Here is a 19,360-nt window from a genome sequence, read left to right on the forward strand (position 1 = left end):
TGGTAAACTGACAATGATAGAATCATGTCATGATGTTTTTTTTTGGGGGGGGGGAGGGGGAAATAATCCTAAGACCCATCCATCTGGAAACAAACTGAAATTCAAATTAATGTTAAGGCTGTGGTTGCATTTTTCAGAAACTGCCCAGGAATTCTTCACTGAGAAAGTCTGAATACAATTATGTGGCAGCTTATCCATCTAAATCAGGGGTCCCCAAACTTTTCAGCTTTAAGACTTGTAGACTTCAACTCCATGCTGGCTGAGAAATTCTGGGAGTTGAAGTCCACAAGTCTTAAAAGTTGACAAGTTTGGAGAGCCCTGATCTAAATGAGTTTATTCATCAGTACCAATCATCACGCAAGGAGTGGGTAACTCTAACTGGCTTATCCTGCACCCCACGACTTGCCCCATAGTTGTGTGTGGTTCTCAGAACAGATGGACATAACATTTCCTGAAACTAAACATTTGCTTATCAATGCCAGTAGGAAGAGTAATGCAGCTGGGCCATTCAGGTAAAATGCTTCAATCTTGAGCTCTTAGAATCCCATATTCAGTGCTGTGAATCATATTGTTAAAGTTCCCAGACTGCCTTTTAAAAGGGCGAGATTTCTTTAGTATTCAACAGGATTAATGATTTCCTGGATCCTTTGTAAGGGAGTTCCAAATAATTTCTTCCTAGGAAAAGCTGCATGAATTTTTATCTCCAGAGCTTCCCATTTCTTTTTCTGATATGATTTCCAGTTTCTTGCAAACTCTTACTACTGATTAATAAACTTTTCCCTCATCATAAGAGCCATACATCTTGGTATAATCCAAAGAGTCCCTGGAGGTATCTATTGGCCATATTTTAGTAACATAATCATTCTAAATAGAAGTTTTAAAAGGCATCCTATGCTTTCACTGATGTATAATGAAAAACACATTATAATATAAATTACATGTTTGTAGATCATTACAGCTTGTAGAGGTTGATGGAATTAAGTACATATGCAGTTTCAGTATTTCAGAGATCTGACAGATGGTGCTTTGGACCAGATGGCTTTGTATTGCACTTAATAAACATTTTCTCTATGATCACAGTTGTTTTTTTTATTTCCAAATATGCTATGTGTAAAAAAAACCCCTTGATTGCTAATGAGGGCAACGATGCAAATCTTATACAGACCTAAACCTCAATAGGCTTAGGCAATACAAGCAAAATATATAACTTCTACTGAAAATGTTACTAAAATGGCTATAGTTGAAAGGATAAGGTACTCAAGATTAGCATTAAAGATTAGCATTAATAGCAATGTGATCTGTCTTTAAAAAATATTATTAGGAAAAAGTTAAGTTTGCATCTGTTTAGTAGCTGAGTTATATGTGAAGAATAATTGAATGATTTTTGTGAATGCATTTAAGTGCCCAGCTGAAGCTCATTTTTAACGCAACTGTTGCCATTGCAAAACATACAGTTGAAATAGTACTGTTGGGATATAATGGCTGCACAAAACACTAAGCTTTACATGATAACACAGGCTAGGTATTTGATAATTTAAAATCTGGTTAATGAACAGTTGATATTAACCAGGTATTGGCTGGGCTTACACATTACTAATCCATGATGTGTTTAACCCTGATTTATTAAGACATTGTGCTTATGCATAACGTTTACAAATCATGCTGGATCAATATCATGCTAAAATGAAAACCAATTAACCACATGAAGGTTTCATACAAGGGAGCATAGCCAATTACTTTAAGTTGAAAATCATATTGCAAGAAAGGTTATCATTACTGTAAATTTTACTTAATTTAATTACATATGTCCATTGGATCAGAATTTGGGCAGAGGGAGGGGAGACAAAAGATACATGCATCATGGCATCATACAAATAACACAATTTTGCATCAGAAGTCATGATGCAATTACACAATCACATCATCTCATAGACATTATGATGCCTGTTTTATTTTGACTTCACTGTGACTGACTACAGTTGTCACTTTCTACCACAACACTTAACTATACCAATTATATGGGTTGAGGGTATTATCTCACATCAGCCTGTCCTAGTCATTAACAAATGATAATATGGAATGCAATAGAGAAACTCATCACAAAGTGACTCTATTCAAGAGATGTTTAGTGGATAATTCACTATTGGAAGATGGCTCATTAATGGGTAAGCAGGAAGGAAAGAATAGAAGCAATACTTAGAGCACAATCTAAAGGAGTAAGCCTAGTTCCATTAGTCTCTACTTAGGAAGATTAAAAAAGGAATTGCTTTGGAGCTGTGGAGTTTATGCCAGACTTTGTCCGACCCAGTATTTCCATCCAGATTGTTGAAGGAACTTCTTATAGAAAATTGTATGCAGAAATCAAGGACTATTTAGTCAAACTCATCACAGTGTTTCACTGAAAAGGAAATTTTGTGCTCCAAACTGTCTTGTAAAGGAGACAAAAAAAATCTCTTTGGGGCTCTTGGTTGAAAGAAAAAACCATCTGTGTGCGCGCACAGGTTTTCAATGACTTCACTGATCTGTGACTGATGCTCCCTTTTATGGAAGAAGTCAAGTCTTTGCTCCAAGCTAATGTCCAGGGAGGCTGTCCCAAAGCATCATGTTTTTCTTAGTACAGCAGTGAATCCTATAGACCAGGCGGAAGAGCTTTCAAGACAGGAGGTGCACTTTAGATCCATCAGCGGGTTTTGTGAAATAAAATGTCGCTCTCCTGCTGTATTTGTCCTAATTGATAAAAGGAAAAATCATGATATGCAATTATCTGAATGATCAAGGGACACAAAATATATCGGGGGGGGGGGAGTTCACAAGTGTGGAAATTTGACTTGGGGCATAACGGATGGCTTTATATCAGTCAGACGACAATTCTTAAGAGGTAAACCGAAAACAAGAACCATTTTAGTGCAATGGTTAAGGCTTCAGGCCAGAAAGTAGGAGACTATAAGTTCCAGTACTGCCTTAGGCACATAGCCAGCTGGGTGACCTTGGGCTACTCACTTTCGGACCCGCGAAGCAAACAAAGATAAACCACTTCTGAAAAACCATGCCAAGAAAACTGCAAAGACGTGTTCAAACAGTCTCCAATAATCGGACACAATTGAAGGGGGGGGGGAAGCCAAAGATATTATCAGCAAGCATATGAGTTTTCTCAAACAGCAAATTTAGCAATGGAAAACATATGCTGATAATGGACATTTAAGCCAGGAATGGACAACCTGGTTTCTTCCAAATGTTCTGGTCTTCTATCTACTGTAGGCAAAACTGCCAATGTCAAGGAATTAGACACCCAGAAGGCAGCAGATTGCCTGTGTCTGAACTGAAGTCTTTTTATACAAACAACAACAGTTCTAATAGTAGCAGAAAGAAACAGTTCTTAAGAAAGAAACTGTGGGAAGATAAGCAGCAGTTGGACCAAGATAGTTTCTATGCTCCCCAGCATAGACTTTTCTCCTCAGAACTAAATTCATCTATCGATGCTAAATGTTGTTAACATCTTTCTTTCTCACACACAGACACTTTCTATTTCATTCCTCTAAAGACATAAAAATGCTTCCCTCACAATTAATAGTGTTACATTAGAGATCTAAAAAATATTCCATACATGCAGGTTCTGGTCTATATACAGAACAAAATTAGGGTGTTTCATTCCAGTATGGATTGAAATGTGGTAGTTCTGGACAAATGTGGTTTACAATGGGCAGCAAGAAGGGGGGGGGGGAAATCCAAGATTGACTTTTGTTTTCCTTAATGCTCAGATTTTGCTGAGAGAGAAAGAGAGGCAGATAGAGGGTGTGACATTATCATCAGTGGCTGGAGACAGGCAGAGGAGGAAAGGAAGATGCTGGGAATTCAGGATCCAGAAGGATATGTTTGGAGCCTGTTTCTTCCTGCTGGGATCATCTCAGGAATAAGCAGGCACATAGGCCAATACACTTGTGACAGGTCATGGCTGATGGAAGGCAGAGAGAGGCAGGCTAGATGCTGAGAAGATGGAGGGAGAGATAGGCCAGTGCATATGCTACGTGGATGAGGAGAGGAGAGAGGAGGTTTGTCAAAAATAGATCATGCCAGACAAATCTTATTGCATTCTTTGACCAAGTGACAAAATTAGTGGATCAGAGGAATTCTGTGGACATAATTTACTTGGACTTCAGTAAGGCATTTGATAAAGTAGATCACAACCTACTACTTGACAAGATAGAAAAATGTGGGGTAGACAGAACCACCACCAGATGGATCCGTAGCTGGCTGACCGGCCGTACTCAGCGAGTGGTCCTCAATGGAACTGCATCTATATGGAGGGAAGTGTGTAGTGGGGTGCCCCAGGGCTCTGTTCTGGGCCCAGTACTCTTCAACCTCTTCATCAACGATTTGGATGAAGGGATAGATGGGGAACTCATCAAATTTGCAGATGACACCAAGCGGGCAGGAATAGCCAACACTCCAGAAGACAGGCTTCAGGTACAGAAGGATCTGGACAGACTTGAACACTGGGCACTAACTAACAAAATGAAATTCAATGGTGAAAAAAGCAAGGTTCTACATTTAGGCAAGAAAAACCAAATGCACACGTACAGCATAGGTGGCACCATGCTCAATAGTAGTAACTGTGAGAGGGACCTCGGAGTCCTAGTAGACAATCACTTAAATATGAGCCAGCAGTGTGCGGCAGCTGCCCAAAAGGCCAACACAGTGCTAGGCTGCATTAACAGAGGGATAGAATCAAGATCACGTGAAGTATTAATACCACTCTTCAATGCCTTGGTAAGGCCACACTTGGAATACTGCATCCAGTTTTGGTCACCACGATGTAAAAAAGATGTTGATACTCTAGAAAGAGTACAGAGAAGAGCAACAAAGATGATTAGGGGACTGGAGGCTAAAACATATAATGAACGGTTGCGAGAATTGGGTATGTCTAGTTTAACGAAGAGAAGGACAAGGGGGGACATGATAGCAGTATTCCAATATCTCAGGGGCTGCCATAAAGAAGAGGGAATTAAGCTATTTCCAAAGCACCTGAAGGCAGGACAAGAAGCAACGGGTGGAAACTAATCAAGGAGAGAAGCAACCTAGAACTAAGGAGAAACTTCCTGACAGTGAGAAAAATTAATCAGTGGAACAGCCTGCCTCCAGAAGCAGTAAATGCTCCAACACTGGAAGTTTTTAAGAAGACACTGGACAGCCATTTGTCCGAAATGGTGTAGGGTTTCCTGCCCGAGCAGGGGGTTGGACTAGATGACCTCCAAGGTCCCTTCCAACTTTACTACTATTACTATGTGCACCATTCTGGCTATATTCACTTCTTAAAATAATTCTGGGATCCTACAAGGTTTGTTTCAGATTGAAACTTGAAACAACACAAACATTTTAGATTTGCCTTCTTTTGTGTGTGTGTGTTAAACCATAATTGATCCAAAATGGTTCAGCAAAACTTCCAGGATACAAAATTTTGTTTCATGTTCAAAATAAAACAATGTTTTATGCACTCATTCGTGCTGTGTGCAACCTAGATTTGTACCATAACACAGATGCTGGAAGCTTTTCTACTTAATAGCAGTTCTGTTCAGCTGTGTTGTATTTATATGTAAGGGTGCAGGTATATACATATGTTGTATATAGCATGTTTATATGTGTGTTATGTATGTGTACACTTCTGAGAGCAGGCAACAGAATATCATTTTTAATGTGCGCCAGTGTGCCCATAATAAAAAATGATAATAAAGGTTATCTATCAGAGACTACAAATCAAATAAAACTAATTATAAAAAAAACATAGTAAAATGATAAATAACTCCTGTTTTGGTGAATTTGACCTTAGTGGAAAATGTTCTGATATTGTTTTCCAACTGCAGTATTATTAATAAAATCACTAGTGCCTGTAATCAAGAAACAATTCCTCTTAATCTATTTAGATTCTTTGTTCAAAATGTAACACCTGTATTCTGGCAAACTGTCAACTTGCAAACAAGTCAATTTCATTTTTAAGAACAAGGTAACTTATTCTTATCCTTTCTGTCAAGAATTATAGAGAGCATTGTTTGAATTTTAGCAAGAATATGCTCTATCTTTAAAGCAAAGCTATTTCTGGAGATGGTATATCATTTCAGTGGATTAAATTGGACTACCGGGACATGAAATTTGTTGTTAAATTCATCACTTTAGTTATGTATCATTTTTCTGAAGCAGGCAAATTTTTGAGTATCTAAATTTTGGAAATGGCAATAATCTTAACAATCTTAACAATCCAAAAGCACTTGTCCAAATATACTAGCTGATTTAAATAAAATTAATAAAACCATTTAATTTTGTAACAAATAAAATAAATATTTGCTAATAGGGCAAGATATAAGCCTAACATAAGTTATGCCTTACTTTAGTCATAGCAATAGCAATAGCACTTAGACTTATATACCTCCCCATAGTCCACAGCACTCTCTGGGCAGTTTACAACATCAGCATATTACTTCCAACAATCTGGATCCTCATTTTATTGACCTCAGAAGGATGGAAGTCTGAGTCAAGCTTGATCCCAGTCAGGATCAAACTCCTGGCTCTGGGCAGAATTAGTCTGCAATACTGCATTATAACCACTGTGCCATCATAATCTGTTTGAAAAACAATAGTGGCTACTCACCCGGATCACCCATTATACTAAGGCACAAATCATGTTTTATAAGTTGCTGTAGCTGGGTCCATACAACATGCCAGGCCCAAAGAGCCCTCCTATTGGCTTAGCTTGATTGTGAACACACCCATTTTCACAGCATAAACCTCATGTTTTATTTCGGTCTTATACCTTATATCACTCATACCCCTAAACCAATACTCTATACATCTCTTCAGGATATATGTTCAGATTCATAAAAATCTGTACTTAGATTTACAGTGAGGAATTAGACCACAAAAGGCAGCCAGGTAAAAAAATAGGACTGAATTCAAGAATGAAATTTATTGATGAACCTACTGGAATTTCTGATATCAAAAATAGTTGCATGCATCAATTACAGCCTTTATTCTAACATATATCTATCCTCACAGAGAGTGCTTTTTATCTAGAAGAACTAAACGTAGAATCCAAGAAGAAAATCTGATGTTAAAATTTTGCTCATCTCTGCTGGAAATTAGAGAGCTGAACTAGCAGCCCATCCTTATAGCCCGATTCCCCACATACCTTGATATGCTTCAGAACTTTTTCTGCAGCTCCAGACTCAAGAAGAGTTACAGTGCAACCTCCAAAACCACCACCAGTCATTCTGCTACCATAAACTCCAGGAACTTCCATGGCAGCAGCTACCAGTTCATCTAATTCTGGACAACTAACTTCATAGTCATCCCTGATGGAAGGAAAAAATAAGTGATTTTTAAACAAAAATGAGAACCCCCCCCCCCCCAAATTGTCAATTACTATACAGAAGGAAGCTATGCACAAGGGGGGGGGGAAGGTTAGGAGTTTCGTAGACCTAATCAATATAATGATAGACGTGGGTTGATATCACAGAAGTACCCAATTCTCACCTTGGGATACAGTAAAGCAGAGCTGGGCATTTTACAACCTTGGGCCACATCCACCTCTTTGGCTGTCCCTGTCCGGCCCGCATGAGATCAATCAGAAATTAGAAATCAAATGTAAATAAGTGTACACTATACACACAATACAACTGATTGCTTTCATTTTGAAGGTGACTATTTTTTTTTTTCAGTTTACCTTTGTGCATGTGTTCGTGCCTATGCACCTTCACAGCCCTGTTGGTTCAGCCCTCCACAATAGTCTCAATTTCTCATGTAGCCTCTTGGACAATTAATTGCCCACCCCTGCATTAAAGTATATCACTTGCAACAGATAAACTCTATGTCATTACACTGCATGTAGATCTTTGTTGATGGGATATGGAAAAGAATATGATACGCCAAACAGACTTCATTTACTCTTAGGAAGAAATGTCCCATGTGGAACAAGTATAATTAAGGCTGACAATCTAGTCTATACTTTCTCTATTTTATTTAAAAATATGTCTTAGCTGGCCAAAGGCATGACAGATTGTGTTTAGGGGTCCCTCTGATGATACACAAACAGTAGTAATTTGGAATGTAAGAGGAATAAATAGTAGGTCTACATTAAGGTGTTCTTAATTCTGTGAAATCAAAGAGATGCGATAGATGTACAATAGTGGTAGTCCTCAACTTATGACCACAATTGAGCCCAAAGTTGATGTTACTAAGTGAGAAATTTGTTAAATGAGTTTTGCCCCATTCTGCAACCTTTCTTGCCATACTTGCGAAGTGAATCACTGCAGTTTTGCAACCGTTATATTTAAGGTGACCAACTTTTTTACAATGAAAAGGAGGACACAAATAAATTGAAGAAAAAAATATCGTAAATAAAAGAAACATTTTATTCATTGCAACAATAATACAGACAACTTGCATGTGCAAAGTTTGCCAGCCGGGTGTTTTGGCGCGCTCAGCAGCAATTCCTATTGGCTTTCGAAAGCCAATAGTGGGAGTAGCACAGCTCATGCAAAAGTTAAAAAAAAAAAACCATCAAAAAAAGGTGCCGGAACGCCGTTCTGAGCGTTCTATGAGGGGAAAAAAAGCCCTGCAGATTAGTCTTCAAATATCGAAAAGGAGGACATGGAGGAGGACACTTTTAGAGGGAGGACAGAACTTACAAAAGAAGGACTGTCCTCCCTAAAGGAGGACGGTTGGTCACCTTATTATATTACAACCGTTATAAATTTGAGTCAATTGTCAAGCACCCAAATGTAAATCACGTGACAATTGGGGATGCTGCAGCAGTCATTAAATGAACCATTGTAAGTCGAGGACTACCAGGTGTTTTGATCTTCTGCAATAAATAGCTTGGGTGTACATGTACATCCAATCTACATACATACAGGAAAATCTTTACGTGGAAATCCAAAACTGGCCCTTTGATTCTGTAAATGTTAATTTTTAAAAAAATAAAAAGGAATAACCTAGACTGTACATCAGCTTCAGACTGTGGCCTTACCGTAAGGAATTGTGGCTCTCTACCATCAGCTCTCCAAACCTCTTATAATTCCTGGCCTCCAGAGCCTCGGCTGCCCTAGCCGTGCGTTCAATCTCTCCACTCACATGCCTGGCTCGCCTGTACATCTCCTTACTCAGGAGGCTCCTGGACTCTGGAGAGAGAAGACGAGAAAAACAAAATGAAACAAGATTCAATTAGGGCTGAAAGGTTAAAAATGATCCCCGAGTGGAAAGTTTTGAGCTTCCAATGTGCATTCTGTCACCTCCTGTATGACAGTACGGGTAGCAGTCCTCATGTACAAGGAATTATCTTGTACAATGACCATCTACAATTAATAACAGTCATGGAAAAGTAACTTTACAGTCCATCCTAGCATTTATAGCTTTTGCAGGTCTGTAAAGCAAAGGCAAGCTTAAGTAAGATCATAAGCCCAGTCACGGTTTCCCTTAGCAATTGCTTTGCTTAATGATTTGAGTTGCGAGTCCCAATTGTGCTATAGGAGCAGGACTACCTATATGCCCAGTATGCAAATTGCCTCTCTCCGTTTCAACTCCCTTTGCACTGGAGCAGAGATACAAAACTTCAGTTGTTCTGAAGGCTGGAGGCTGACACACAGACACCCTGTCCAAATAATGTTTACCCTCTAAGTCTGACATGGTGGCTTCTCTCAGGCTTGCCTTTCCCAGCAATTTGGCTGCCTCTTCGCACTGTCGCCGGCGCGTGGGATACTCGCTGCCTGTCAAAGTGTGTCGTACATTGGAGTTGGTGATGAGAACAACTAAGTCTGGGTCGGTCAAAGGGACCAGGCGAGTTTCCAAGGACCTTGAATAACAAGAAGACATAACCAGACCACATGAAATGATGCTAAAGGTGGTTGCTGAGTTTAGTTACTTATACATAAGAAATATCGAAATGAGCTGTCATTAGAAACCAAAGTGCACTGCCCACATAAAACAACTTTACAGATTCAACGCTTTAAACTTTAAATCTGCTTTCTGAATTCTAAAACGGACATGAGTTTGGTGTGTGTTATATTCTAACAATGTCTAATATTCTATAAAAATATTCATACAATCATTAAAAATTGGATCTTAAACATCAACTTAAAGGATATGGATTTAGCTCTATCCCCAGCCTCAGCAACTCATCCAGTGCTTAAGGCGGAAAGGTTATCTGAATGCCCTTTGAGAATTTTACAGGAAGTTTTTTTTTTTTTTACAGAGCAACATTATTCTTCTCTTTTGAATACTGTGAGCTTAGTTAAATGAGATAACTGATGTGTGGAGATGTGATCTCTCTACGTAGATGGAATGTTCTCTTGTAACTACGTAGATCTCTCTATGTAGTTACAAGAGAACGACTATTGTCACACTCTTTTTTAAAAAAAAAAACAAATTTTATTGTTTTTTTAAGTTCTTAAAGCAACATATTCAGGACACACCGTGGTGTTGGGGTAATCAAACATCTTAAAACAAGACATATATACATAATATGATCAATACGTCAAATATTCCCTCTCTTTTTCCCTCAAATAGCATAGTATATTTAGAATATCCAATTCTAGCTTAAATTTATTCAACCTGAACCTGTTTTTAAGCTTCATCAATTTCTACCATAATCAAATAAACTTTAAATAAAAACATTTTCAATTCAAATATCCCTTCCACATATGTTCTACTTTCTTAATTTTATCAAAATTTTATTTGTTTCTTCTTCCAATACTCTCCCTTATTTAGAGTAAAATATTAATCTATCCTGTACCTATCAAATCTATCAATTGATCTATCTCTTCAAGCTAAAAAAATATCATACCTTAAATCATGTCATTCTATTAAACAAAATTCAAATCTCCAATTAATTATCATGACTAATAATGTCCATATATCAGAAAATCATATCATCTTATTAAATTTCAATTAACTATTAGTTCACTTCAAATCTGAAACATCTCTTCAATTTTTGTCATTCCATTACATCATAATTTTCATAGAAATAAACATTCTAAAAGGAACATTCCTGATATTCTAAATTTTCTTTAATCCCTTATATAGAAAGATATCTCGTTTTTAAACAAAAATATTAATCTATCCTAAACACATCTAAATATATGTATTTATCAAACTATTCTATAGATATCTAATCCTTCACTTAATCAATCTCTTTGAATTAACAAATTAATATCAAACCTTAAAGCATTTCAATCCTTTAAGTAAAGTTTAAATTTCACATGTTATAGGACAAACAAGTTGTCTTATTTAATTAACATTCAATTAATTATTGATTCACTCCAACTCTAAGACATCTTTTTACTTCAAACTCAAAATCTCAGTCCTTACATCAGTCCATAGTTCTAGGTTGCCTTTAATCCAATTTAAAAAATTTTAAATTTCATTTTTCAATCTTATTCTAGCTTTCCTCTTTTGCCAGGTAGGTTTCCATAACAGGGCTTCCCTTCCAGATAATAGGTCTCTTTTTGTTGCTTGATTCGATACCGACCATCTTGATCTCTGATTTAATCCTCTGTTTCTCTTGTCCATAAAGCCTCGTTGCTTCAGAAGTCCAAAGTTTGGTCTTTGCTTTCCCTGGTCTTGCTTGTAAGGCAAAATAAGATTCTCCTTATCCTCAGTTAAAATCTCTTCTTGTATAATCTGTTTTGTAGAGTAGTCAAGTGTAGTTTGGGAGTCAGTTTTAAGTTTTAAAGTAGAGATTCTGGCTCTTAGTTCTGTAGTAGCCTCTTTTATTGTAGTACATATTTCTTCTTTAGCCTCATAGATCTTTTCCAGTATAAGTTTACATTTAAGTGTGATTGGGGCTTCTCTATTTTAGCAATAATTGAAGAAGAGTCCTTTTCCTTTTTAGTGAAGGTTACAGTTGAACATTATCTACCCCCACAGATCACACAGCTAGCTCAAATTACCTTTTTTCTTGAAAAACAGTTTGAAGGCCAAAGCTCTCTCATCTCCAAATAAACAACAATCCAATATTAACTTTTGACCAGTAGGTGTCCTCAGAGAGCTAAAACAATTTCTTCAAACATCAGTTTTTTTTCCTTTTTTCTATCTTTTAAAGGGAGAATAGAAAAAGAAATACTCTGCCGATGTAATACCACTCCAAAAAACACAAAAAACAGTTTTTTTCTACAGCACAATGTAAGTAGGAATAGAGTATAGTCTTTAAATGAATATTTATTTGTTTTTTCTGTCCTTTTTGTAAAACGCGTTTGTTCCCACAATTACTAAAGCCACTTTCTCCAGACAGGGAAATGATAGCACAAACAGCTTCTACAGGCAAAAACAGCAGGGGTATGGAGAGGAACAAAAGGGATCTCACCCGGATCATCTGCGGTGGGTCGTTAACGCTTAGATGACGATATGACTTTTGGCTGGTACAGCAGGGTGATCGGCCATCTTACAGGCCGATCTTTGCTCCGTTGGCCCTAAGGAGAAGCTGGAGATTCGGGGGAAGCTGCTGCCCTCCCCTATCTACCAGCCAGCTTCCTCCTCGGTGGTCGCCCCTCCAGGGCGACTTTCGACCCCCTAGGGCAGTGTTTCCCAAACTTGACAATTTTAAGGCATGTGGACTTCAACTCCCAGAATTCCACAGCCAGCGTTGCTGGCTGTGGAATTCTGGGAGTTGAAGTCCACATGCCTTAAAATTGTCAAGTTTGGGAAACACTGCCCTAGGGGGTCTACCGGCGAAGGAAACTCCGGACAGCCTGGAGAGAAGTTTCCAGGCACAACCAGCGTTGCCGTATTCTGGAACTGGAAGTCAACTATTGTCACATTCTCACCTGCAGTCTATCAGCAAGGCATGTCCTTCCTTCCCCATCACGGAGATAAATTGGTCCATGATACCACAAGGCATCAATGCAAAGGTGTGTTCCGCTTTCTGGCACACCAGTGCCTTAGTAACTGGATTTCTGTCATCTGTACCAAGGAAGAAAAATATCCACTGATAGTTTAGTACTTTATTTCCATATAAAGGAGAGACAGAAACATAAAAAAATGATAATTCATATATCAAAACAAGCCAAAACATGAAGATATATATAAAAAGTGCAGCCTTCTACTGCTTGTTTTCCAGGATTTGAGCTCTTCAGAATGGGCATGGCCAAGAAATTCAGCCCATTGTTCTCTTCCTGTTACACAGGAATCTCCCCAGAGTGGCAGATCTCATCTGGAAATGAGCAGATAAAACTCTAAAGCATTCGGGGAGATCACACCTAGCCCTCTTACGTTTACATAGTGAATCCAAGCTGATTCCTTGCTTGAACCCAACAGGGATAGTTGCTCTCCAAGAATCCTTGATATGTTGTGTGAATTCAGCTGCTATGCTTTGTAAATGACTAATGCCTTAGAGCAAGGGTGTCAAACTTGCCGTGTCACGTGATGTGTCATGTCGTATCTTGATTTTTTTCCCCTTGCCAGAGCTGGGGTGGGCCCAGCTTCCATGTGATGCATCTGGCCCGTGGACCAGCAGTTTGACACCCCTGCCTTAGAGCAGTGGTTCTCAACCTGTCGGTCGGGACCCCATTTGGGGTTGAACGACCATTTCACGGGGGTCGCCAAACAAGGCTGTCCGCCATTTTTCCCCCCTTTTCTTTGGCCATGCCCCTGGCACCCAGTGATGTATAACTGGTTGGGGGTCACCACAACATGGGGAACTGTATTATGAGGTCACGGCATTAGAAAGGTTGAGAACCACTGCCTTAGAGGGTCATTCACTAACTAAATTCTAATTCACTATTTTGTTTTTAACAGTGACCATGGAGGTGCTTGAAAAAGAGAACACCTGAACCTATACAGGTCAGTTTTTCTCCATCTAGCCTGATGTGTTTTTCCATCAGTGGTAGCAGCTTTCTAATTTGGCAGAGCATTCCTCAACAGTTTGGAGTTGCCAGGAATTGCAACACATATCTACAAAAGTTCTTGAGCTGTGGTCAAGTCTCAAGTCAGTCTCATTTAGCTAAAAAAAGTAAAAAAAGAAATAGAAATTTCAGGTTGAAAAATATATCTCAGACCAGTAGCCTTCTAAAGGGCTACTGCAAAAATCTGGAATTGGTTGATGGCAGCAAAGAAAGGCAGGAAACATTCTTTGCTTCCATTTCAATGTCTGCATTTTACACCTCAGTCCCTAACCTTCCCCAACATGGATGTTCTCCAGATGGGTCGTTTTCTATCTCAGAATTCCCAATAATGCTGGATGTGTTGAAACCAATTTTCTTTGTTCTAATATTTTTCTATAGTTATTTTGAGGATAAATATATTTCAAATGTCACTGTTGGCACCCTAAACTGGTAAGCGTTCTTTTATATTCTTTTCCTGGTAGGTTATGGTCTGGGTTTGGGAAATAAAGCTTTATGTTCCCTTTCTCTCTCATTAACTCAGATTAGTTGGCTAAAACATTAACAATAACCTTGAACTGATGGAAAACACAGGAGACAGATATGAAAACCAAAATGCACCTTGTTTGTTTATTTAAAGAATGATTTAAATCACAAGAGCTTCTCCTTTTCTTTCATGGTTATTGTTTTTTCCATCACTTTAAGTTGCCCCATCATTAACTGCCTCTTATTTCAATCCTTCCCTCTCGAAGTTGAAAGAAAGAAAGAAAGAAAGAAAGAAAGAAAGAAAGAAAGAAAGAAAGAAAGAAAGAAAGAAAGAAAGAAAAAAAAATTTTGAGAGGAAAGGATTGAAAGAGAGGCAGTTGATGGTGGGGCAAGTTAAAGTGATGGAAAAGAAGGAAAAGAACAATTCTTTCCTTCCTTCCTAAGAAGTATCCAGTTAGTACTTCACTTGTTTTAAGGAAAATGCAAGTAATCTGCTGTTTCATCACAGGCATAGTATAATTCTTACCAGAAGAGAGCTGCTGCAGGAAGGTGTACACGGCCACTTCTAAGGACGCTGAACTTGAGAGACCACCACCTATTGGTACATTACTCTCTATCACAACATCAAAGCCTGGGAGAGGGCCAGCTACAATGAAACAGAAAAACAGCATAGGGAGAAGACAACATAATTCAAGGCACGTCCCACAAATAATCTGTAATTTAACTATTTTGATTTAACTAAAAATCTGTCACCGTTTGGGAAAGATGCTTTAAATAAAGAGCTACACTTCTTTCAAGGGGTCAAAGACAAAATGGCTGGAATTGCCTATCCCAGTGGTTCTTAACCTTTTTGAACAAATCGCCCCCTTGAGCCAATGAGGAAGTTGTCATCGCCCCCCCCCCCAACATAACCTCTCAATCACAACATAGGAAATAATTCTTCAATTTATGCAAACACTTTTTTTGTTTTCTTTAAAATTGTCATCAGGACATATCGATGCAAATAATTTATTTCCAGTCTTTTCCCCCATATCTCCCATATTCTGGCCAATGGCATGCCACTGTATGGGTAGAGGCTGCTGCGCAATGCACATGAAGATAAGCGATGCATATTCACATATGTACAGTGTTCTGTACTGAAGCTAGTTGGAGGAACATTTGAAAACACAATTCAATCCATTAATAGCGATCATCTGATGTTTTTGTACGACAGATATACAGCTATTCACTGTACGAAAAAATCTCAAAAGTGTCCCCAAAACTTCTTGCTCCATCGCCCCCATATCGCCCCCTTTTCGTTCCTTCACCCCCACGTTGCCCCTTTTCATTCCATCGCCCCCTTGAAAAATGAAATTGCCCCCAGGGGGGCAATATCGCCCAGGTTAAGAACCACTGGCCTATCCCACTGCTATCTCAGCTTTGTGGGTGATGGGAACCCATTTAATGGGTTACATGGCAACCATGGTTTAGCACCCCATTAGATGGATTTAGCAGGAAAATCTTCCTAAAGACCTACTCAGAGTGAGAGGATAGGGAATATTTCAATCTCCCTATTAAATAATGTTATATTATAGTCTTTCACCACCAAATTCCTGCCAAAGAGAAGAGTTTGTTGTGGGAGGGGTCACTTGGGGAAAGGGCAGTTTTGATTGCATGGTTATAGCTGCCATCTAAACTTTCCTTACTCCCTCCTTATGGATGTCTCAACTGCCAATGTAATAACCTCGATCTTTGACTGATTTTGGATCTTACCTTTATAATGCTGGATAACCCCTTTTACATAATTAGCCCAGCAAGGTTCTCCGGGTTTCAAGGACTCATCTTCCCTTGGGACTGGAAAGTGCACAGTTTTAGGCTCTTCCGCTTCCTCTGCAGTCGTAGTTATGGATATTATTCCATCTTCCCTTGGACTCCCAACTACCACTGTTCTCATCTGTATGGCCTGAAGGAAGAGAGCACTGTATAGGGCGGCAGTGGAAAATCATCCACTCTTCCAGCAGTTGATGAACTACAACTCCCAGGGTCCCCCACAACAGGCTAGAACTGCTAAGGATTGTGGTTCTACAATATCTGGAATACAACAGGTATGGCATGCGTGCTGTAACTGAATAAAAAAGATGGGCAAGCTTTCTGGAAAAGCCTTTTGGCATGGTATTTCCCCCTTATAAATGCAAAGGAGTACAAGAATGAATAGAAACGAGGAGGAGGAATATGTGTAGGAGTGTAGCTGCAGAAGAATAACTCTTTTGAGATTGTCACTATGGATAATTATTATAGTGAAGAAAATCCTTTGATTTGTACCGATTTCTCCTATATAGTTCTTAAAAACTTGCCTTAAAAATATGCCTTTGTGTAAAAACATGTTTCCCAAAATACATAATTGCTGACTTCACACACCACACCTGACTAATCTATGGCTTGATATTATGCAAACTCAGCCAGTATGATGAGTTCAATGAACCAAGGCATTTGGATTAATTTAGTTACATAAATTATGGATCAGCATGTTGTCAAGCTATTTTTTTTTCAAACAATGTTGATATTATTGCAAAATGGTGTCCAACTCCGCCTACCAGATATCCTCAAATCAGAGCTGCAAAAAGTGGTAGGAAAATGAGTTTGGAGAGGCAGAGGGAATCTTACAGCACACATAGAGATAGATAACTGCTTCCATCAAACTGGATTTAGTCTACTGTTATTCAAATGTTCGTAAATTGCCATCACTGTACAGAATATCTTGTACAATACAAAGAAATAAGTGGCTTACAACTTCAAATGAAGCCCCACAGAGGAACAGAGAATATGCAATTACTCCATTTGTACTTCTTTAGGATCCGGGTGAGATTTTTATTATTCAATGGGCATTATAGTTCAATATATCTAATGGACTGAAGTAGGTACCATCCCATAATAAGTTCTGGAAAGTACTTCCAAGCCTATGGTCCACAGACGTAGAAAGAGTAGAACTTCTTTAGAAAGCATACTTTCAGTTAGGAGAGGGTGATCAAAGATATTTTGGGATTTAAGAATAGATTTTTAGTAAAATATTAATGTAGTAAAATTTAGCTGTCCCTTTAACTTGTAATGGAGGCAAACATCTTAAGAACCATTTCTAGATGCAAACAGATTCAGTAAAGGAGAAAAAAAGAAACCACTTCACATACAGTATAGCAAATTATACTGTAGTAAGCTATAAACAATAAAACTACATTCTAATAGAATGTGCTGTGCAAACCTAGCCCCAGGTTAACTCAGTATGTTGTACACATACAGTTTTTGGAGTTATTTCAAGAAATTAGGTTCAGTGAATATCTTCGGATGTTGTCAGAACAGCATTTTCACACTCGGGAACTTTATGTCTTGCTAAATTTTTAAAGATATTTCTTCATCCAGTAAAAATTTTGCAACAGGAAACCATAATGTTTAGAGATAAACTTCAACTTTTTAAGGAACATTTGCCTTTGAATTCATTACTATGCTAGGGAAGGGCAATGAAAATAGGTTAACATTTTCTATTTAGTGAATATTTAACTCCACGTCTGCGCAATCCAACCAGGCTTAACTTTGCTGGACGTGGAAAAGATCAAGAATATTCCTGAAAGGAGCCAAATCTTTAATGGTAGTCTTCAGCAGCTTTGCCTACCATTGACAAAAAAATAATCTCTTTAAATACCGGCATTTCCATAGTTAGGAACAACATTAGTATCTTAATGGCAGACGCGGCTTTTTTATTCTCCTCCTCTGCATCCATGAAGTCAACAAGAAGGAATTTCACGAGATGTCTTTGGAAAATCCCCATAAAACTGGAAGAAGCACAGCCGAAGTTATCTGATTTTTCTGCACGGCTTTGCTTCCTTACCATAGGCAGCACGAAACCTTGATTGTAATCGGTGTGCTCTCCGATCAAATTTACCCTTCCGGGGGCCGACACTGCAATTTTAGGATCTTCTCCGCCATAAACCCTCTTGTACACTTCCCGAGCGGCTACTACTAACGACCCCACTGGGTTGGATTCGCTCTTTTTTTCCATGATCCCGATCTACTTGCAAGTTGCAGTCTCGAGTATTAAAACTACCGTCCCCGGAAAGAGCGAACCGGCGATCTGCGCAGACGCGCGACTGCTCTCACTTCCAACATCCGCGTTCCGATCAAGGCCCGGCCCGCCGGGCGGGCCTTTTGTCGGGCGTCCAGTTCGTTCCTCCGCCAGCACAGCTCCTATGTGTCCTGTAGGGGTCGCTGGTGTAACTTCAAATCTTGTCTTCACTTTTTCTTTCGTAAAGAACTCTCTGCGCTTTTTATCTCCGCTGCAAAATAGCGTCCTGGTACTGAGGGAACGAAAGTGCAAATCTACCCCCCCCCCAAAGGCTTTGCTATAGTTTACGTAAATAATGATTGGTTATTTCTAAGTTAATGTTCTTTGAAGGGTGGCGCATAAATAAACAAAAGTGCAAAGAAAACAAAAACCTCTCTACTGATTACTAATTAACTAAGATTAATATCTTGGACTCCTTAAAGTTCAAGTTAACTGCCCAATAACCTGAGCAGAAAATGCTTTCAGAATTTGCAAAATCATTTGATGTATCATTAAGTCAGGACTATTTCTTACCAACCACATAACTACATTAGATCTTCTCCAGGATGATCTGTCCTCAAAATGGCTCTTGGGCACAAACCACCATTGTAACTGAGTCCATTCACCTTGCTGCTCTTTGCCCTCTTTCCAGGTTCCCATCACAAGAGACTTTTCAAGGGAACTGTGTCTTCCTGTATTGGGTCCAAAATACGATAATTTGGGCCCAGTCATTTGTGCTTTGAATGCGAATTCTGAACTGATTTGTTTTATGACCCCTTTGTTTATTTTCTTGTCTATCTGTGGTATTCCAAATGTTTTCTCCTACACCAACATTCAACACTTTTTATGATAGTAAGACAAGTTCATGTTATTTTTAAGGCAGTGGCTCCAACCTTTTGAGCTCCAAGGACTGGTTTTGTGGAGAGAAGTTTTTCCACAGACC

General features: G+C 38.8%; 1 protein-coding gene across 1 annotated transcript; it reads right to left on the reverse strand.

The window, feature by feature from the left end:
* Positions 1-364: 364 nt before the first annotated feature.
* Positions 365-18,455, reverse strand: GALK1 (galactokinase 1). Its single transcript, XM_039328047.1, has 8 exons — positions 18,205-18,455; positions 16,098-16,287; positions 14,872-14,991; positions 12,807-12,942; positions 9,657-9,838; positions 9,017-9,167; positions 7,178-7,340; positions 365-2,727 (listed from the first exon to the last, which is right to left on the reverse strand). The coding sequence occupies exons 1-8, from the start codon at positions 18,373-18,375 to the stop codon at positions 2,653-2,655; spliced, it is 1,188 nt and encodes a 395-aa protein (XP_039183981.1). The 5' UTR covers positions 18,376-18,455; the 3' UTR covers positions 365-2,652.
* Positions 18,456-19,360: the final 905 nt, after the last annotated feature.

This window comes from Crotalus tigris, unplaced genomic scaffold, assembly GCF_016545835.1.
Source record: "Crotalus tigris isolate CLP2741 ecotype Arizona unplaced genomic scaffold, ASM1654583v1 scf7180000024370.6872682, whole genome shotgun sequence".
Classification (NCBI taxonomy): domain Eukaryota; kingdom Metazoa; phylum Chordata; class Lepidosauria; order Squamata; family Viperidae; genus Crotalus; species Crotalus tigris.

Coding starts and splice junctions, on each gene's coding strand:
- GALK1 (XM_039328047.1), bottom strand. CDS start 18,375: ATGGAAAAAAAGAGCGAATCCAACCCAGTGGGGTCGTTAGTAGTAGCC. Junction 9,168..9,656: donor CACCATGTCAGACTTAGAGG/GTAAACATTATT, acceptor TTCTCTCTCCAG/AGTCCAGGAGCCTCCTGAGT. Junction 2,728..7,177: donor AAGTTCTGAAGCATATCAAG/GTATGTGGGGAA, acceptor TTTATCAATTAG/GACAAATACAGCAGGAGAGC.